Source organism: Microtus ochrogaster, unplaced genomic scaffold, assembly GCF_000317375.1.
Source record: "Microtus ochrogaster isolate Prairie Vole_2 unplaced genomic scaffold, MicOch1.0 UNK29, whole genome shotgun sequence".
NCBI classification, from domain to species: domain Eukaryota; kingdom Metazoa; phylum Chordata; class Mammalia; order Rodentia; family Cricetidae; genus Microtus; species Microtus ochrogaster.
The window spans coordinates 2,192,061-2,197,684 of NW_004949127.1; the positions used below are offsets into that span (position 1 = coordinate 2,192,061).

Sequence of the window (5,624 nt, forward strand, 5' to 3'; positions counted from 1 at the left end):
CTCTGCTCTGTGCTCTGCTCTGTGCTCCCGCTGCCGTGACGGGAGCCGCTCTGCTCTGTGCTCTGCTCTGTGCTCCCGCTGCCGTGACGGGAGCCACTCTGCTCTGTGCTCCCTCCCTACTCTAGTGGACTGAGACCTCCAAAGCTGTGGGACAAATACATCTTTCGTCCTGCAAGGTGTTTTACTCAGGTATTGTGTCTCAGCAACAACAAATCAGAGTAGCACAGCTAGTACTGTTGTGATTGGTTATTTCTTAATGTTTAGAAGTACATGCAGAAAATTAATGATGACTATTACCTGTCCGAATCCTTCTTATTATAAGGCCAAGTGGGTTCGTGGGACTGTCCTGGCCCATAGAACTCATCAAGCATCTGGTTAACTGTGCCTCCAGGTTCTATCTTAGTGGTTATTTGCTTAATGAGGGCTGTTGATATGGGAACAGCACAGTCTGAGGGATCGTAGTCTTCTCTACAAAATAGAAAGAAGAAACATTATCAGATTTCTAAGTGATCTATAATTTACTGAAAAAAATCTAATTATAAATGTACTTAGATTGATATATTGTTTCATGAGGAGTTAGAGATTTATGACACTTATTAGATGATTTGGGCCCTGGCTCGCCTCCCATCTGCCCATACTTGGGTGAGATCTTTGTCATCCCTTCTTCTCTGCAGAAACATGTCAATAAAATCTAAGTAAATTACATTTTAATGATTCCACTTGGTTACTTATAAGCTAAATTAAAAAGGCCAAATTCTAAGCCTATGGATGAGGAAGAGCAGTTTTAAAGTAATGTTCTTTTCAGACAAAAACATAAGCATCCACGCAGCCGAAATAGTTCAAGGGCACTTTTCAGCCGCGCTTCCTCAGCAATCCACTCTGCTCATACCGCGCTTGAAACGTCAGGTGATGTGCGAGGTCAGGCTCCACGTTCTGCAGCGGATTTTCCTGCCCTCTTCCTGGAATCATCTGTGTTTCACTCAAACCCAGACTTCTTTTCTCCAAATGTATGATTATAGGGTCTGGTAGATGACTCCTCATGATAAAAAGAGGGCTGAACACAATCTATAAAAATAAAAAGAACAACTTTCATATTTGCTTTGCTGCAGTATTCCAGCTGTTTGATGCTGGATAAACTTGTAGTAAATCTCTTTCCCTGGGTCACTCTGACCGTATTTATCTGCGAATAGGAGAGGTCAGAGCCGCACACCATATTTCAGGATGGGAAAGCACTCACCATTCGCTGCTCAACTTGAGAGTTGGGTTCCAGAGTCAAAACTGTGCACCACACATAAATAATGGAACTGTTTGAGGAAGGAACCTGCACAGGAGAAAGGAAAGGCCCTATTAGATTCTAAACGGCTTGATAATGAAGCAAAATAAGTCACAGAGTATCAGCTTAGATGATGAAAGAAGTCTGCAGTTAAAGAAATGGCATAGACGGAATGTGGGGAGACAAAGGGGTCCTTTCCACAGAGGGGCAGGAGTCTGTGCACGGAGAGTCGTACAAGATGGACTGGGAGGAACTGACAGGGAGCCAGCTGCCTGAAGCCCCCGCCACAGCCTTCACGTGTGCACACACAGCTGTGACTGTACTACAGAGCAAGGACTAGGAGCGAGGTGCACACTGAGAACATCTCCACATTTCTGCTCTTTTCTGAGACAGGGTTTCTCTGTGTAGCCCTGGCTGTCCTCGAACTCATATAGATCCTCCTACCTCTGCTTCCTGAGTGCTAGGATTAAAGACGTGAGCCACCATGCCCAGCTCACTTCTGCTCTTAAAGTCACCCTCTTAAGTCAACACCTCGCATACCTGGATGACAGTGCTGTACTCAGAGGCTTTGGGCTCCAGGCACACATCTCTCGACCAGTCTTCATCTCCTTTGGCCTTCACACACAACTCCGTCAGTTCACTGTTTTCTAATATGTACGAAGGCAATTTCTGTTTGGCTGCGAGGCAATCCAAGTGTTCTCGGACTACAGCTTGTCCATCTTGACCAATGTAATGCTGAACAACTTTCAGCTCTATGCTCTGAGACAAATAACTACAGATGATCTGTCTTCCACAGATGATAATCTAAAAGATAATATGTAAGTACACAAACGATTAATCCATTTGGATGTCATTAACCAGAAAAATGTATTCCTTCAGGGAGATCCGATGCTGTGCAGTACAATGAAGTAAGGCAGGGAAGAAATCTTTAACGAAGACACGAGCTTTGTTCTGATCAAACAGAGTTGGTGATACTCCAAGAGGAGACACACACATAGACCAGAACAGCTGGAAGTCGTCAGGCTCTTGCGAGATGACGTGAGATAAAGTTGTGAGAGCATGCCGATGCCTAGTTTACCTGACAGACAGTTAGGCAAGGGCTGGAGGAGAAGGGTGCCCTGGTATAAAGGGGAGCCTATACCAAGTCCTTCTGTCGTGTCTCGGGACTGGGGCTGGTACTGACAATGGGTGCAGGAGTTGAGAGCCAGCACTCAGCTCTGTCACATGAGAGTGGCTGTGCCATCCTCACTGTGAGCCCCAGGCTCTTTCCAAGAACTCATCTTATCTATTAACAGATCTCGGTGGGAACTAATACAAATGAGCTTTGATTGAAATACAGAATTACATTTTGTTTTTCTACATCATAGAACTATACAACCTTAAAAATAAACAATAGAAGTTTCCATTTAATCCATGGATTATCTAATTTTACACACAGCTGAGAGTATAGGCCATAGGAGGTAGTAAGAAATACTTTCTAAGCTGATTGAAATTAGAAAGATATTATGAAACTTACTCTTACATAGTTAATATTTTAGAAAGCAGATCCTTCTGCAATATGAATATTTACTATTACTAAGGAAAACAGGACTTCCTTCTTTTTTGTAGTATTAGAGCTTGAACCCTGGGCTTCATACATCCTAGTCTAGTGTGCTATCCTGAGCTATAACTCCAGACTCTAATACAACTTTATCACTTATTGTGATATTTCTAGATTATAAAATAGTATCAATAACTCCTACACATTATTACTACAGGTCTAAGATAACCAGTTTTCATATATCAACTTGACTGGACCATGAAATCTAGTCAGATGTTAATTATCCCGGGCATTTCTGGACGACACCACCATGTGACTTGGCAGACCTCCAGGGAAGGGTACCCTTTGGCCAATGTGGCAGGGCCAAGCACCAGGGTGCGCACTTGCTGACTGAGCAAGGCACTGACCTTTTCCAGCCATTTCACGCGGATGGAAATACTTGCTATCTTTGGGCAGCTCTGCATCTCCGACCTCAGGGTCTGACTGAAACTACACATCGACTCTTCAACTTGCTGGCTGCAGATCTTGGGACTTCTGTTTCCATAGTAATGGGAACTGATTTATAATCAATCAATCAATCAATCAATCCTCCACACTATATTGGCTCTGTTTTGTCAGAGAACCCTAACTTAATACAAATTATTTTCACAAATTTTAATTCTTATAAAGTGCCAGTATGATTCCCTGAGAAGAAGAAGTATGCAAATACTGAGTAGCTTGCTACGTGGCTCCCACAGAATGTGTTCCATGGTCGATACTGAAGATAACCCCAATACACATGTGTCTTAGAAAACTAGTACCTACTCGTCAACTCAGATTTTACAAACTTGACAAGCACCATTGGCTCCCTGCTCATCTCAAAAGCATGTCTTTCTTTCCCTTGCTATTAGACACTTCAAGTTGGCGTAGGTATCAAAGGCAGCCCAGGCACTTTTCTTGGCCCTCAGCTGAACTCAGGTGGTATAAGGTAACTCCTTTCTCCTGTTGTCAACGCCTAGGGAAAACATGGAACTGTGTTTTTAATGTGAAGATCTCACTCTTCAATGGTAAAGGAGGTAATCTCTGGGACTCAGAAAGTCTGTCATGATGTCTTATAAGAGGACATGCAGAGACTGTGTAGCCACGTTGAGACTAGGAAGTCAAATACAGAAAGAAGCAGGGAAGTAGAATCAGCACCGAGATGCTGAGTTAGCTAACACTGGCTTGTCTTCCTCCTCCTGGTGAGGAGCACAACAAAATAACAGAGTCTACCTTATCATCTTGCTATGAAGATTAAAAGGCATAACTTACAACATCAAGGTGTAAGTAACCTTGAAAGTTAATACATTTCCTGTCATTGATAGCACACTGTGACTATGATTTCAATGTACCATTACTTATATGAATAAACACGAATAACTATTTTTAATTAATTTTTATTTGTGAGTGTGTGTGTGTGTGTGTGTGTGTGTGTGTGTGTGTGTGTGTGTGTTTGCCATGTACGCAGGAGTGAAGTTACAGGCAGCTGTGAGTCACCCATTGTGGGTGCTGGGAACCAAACCCAGGCCCTTGGCAGAGCAGGACGTGTCCCTAACTGCTGAGTCATCTCTCTAGCCCCATGAATAACTGCATTGGAGTGAATTATTATCTATCCAGGACAAGCCTCCTAGAAGGAGAGACCAAATACTAAACGACCTTTTTGTAGCACTCCACTGATGTGCAATGTGTGCGGATCACACTGTGTGCGGATCACACCGTGTGTGGATCACACCGTGTGCGGATCACACTGGAGGACAGAGGCCTCTACCCCCTGAAGCGGAAGTCGTTAGCACTCTTAGGCCTTGGCCATCTTTCCAACCCCTAGCATTTTCTTCACAACTGTTTGTTTCCATTTCTGTAGGAGCACAGTTGGGAAACAAGCTGCTCTTCACTGTCACTTCCCCTAGATATGCTAGCCATCTTTTAGAACTATACCTTCACAAAAACAAACCATAAAACTCAACTGTGAGTCCTAAATTAGCAGGCAAGCATTTCTTATAACACTCACTAGGGATTAGTAGGCACTCCCGGTAGTAAGCCTTATGATGCCATAGTAGCGCCTAGTTTAAATAGATATTTGAAAATTCCAAGGCAGTATCTAAACGGCTTACTCTTAATATAGCCAGGCCTGCAATATGTATGCATGAGCTTACTTCACAACCCTTGCAGCCGAGGAGACGGAGAAAGAATTTGGCTCTCTCACAGAAATCAAACTACCTTTGTAACCATCTGGGACACAATTCTTTTAAAGACAAAGATCCTCTTGGTACGTTTTTATAGTTTCATTTTAAAGTAAAAAGCCCTTTAAATAGGCTTTCAAATTTCGTAAAAGGGGAAATCCTTAAAAATGGCCAGGGAGGGAAAATCCAAAATGGCCAGTCACTGGCAGGGTGCTCTCACAGGCAACAGGGCTCAGGAGAGCTTTGTCTGCTTCTCTTCAAACTGGTCAACTCACAGTGCCTTTATTTTGCAAATCATGGCTACAATTTCAAGATTAATTTACCAGTTGAAGACAGCTACCTAATTTCTTTAAATGTAGGTTCTCTTTAATGCACGTTTCCAGGCCTCACACTAATTGCCTGCTTTTCCCAAAGCCACAAGGATGTGCACTGAAGACTTCACTTAGCAGGTTCAGAGCTCGCATTCGATCAGTGCCAAGAAGAACAGCGATATGAAAGAGCAGCTCATCTTTGATAAAGGAGCCAAAAGTATACAATGGAAGAAAGAAAGCATCTTCAACAAATGGTGCTGGCATAACTGGATGTCAACCTGTAGAAGAATGAAAATAGACCC

At 43.1% G+C, this 5,624-nt stretch overlaps 1 protein-coding gene across 5 annotated transcripts in view; it reads right to left on the reverse strand.

The window, feature by feature from the left end:
• Vps13b (vacuolar protein sorting 13 homolog B) overlaps nt 1-5,624 on the reverse strand; it is a 441,647-nt gene that overhangs the window by 46,652 nt on the left and 389,371 nt on the right. For all 5 annotated transcript variants that reach the window (XM_026789767.1, XM_026789768.1, XM_013354110.2 and 2 more), the window contains 4 exons: nt 1,814-2,077; nt 1,238-1,321; nt 890-1,065; nt 298-468 (listed from right to left, as the gene is read on the reverse strand). In XM_026789767.1, the coding sequence (XP_026645568.1) occupies nt 298-468; nt 890-1,065; nt 1,238-1,321; nt 1,814-2,077 (695 nt within the window). The remainder of the gene's footprint in view (nt 1-297; nt 469-889; nt 1,066-1,237; nt 1,322-1,813; nt 2,078-5,624) is intronic.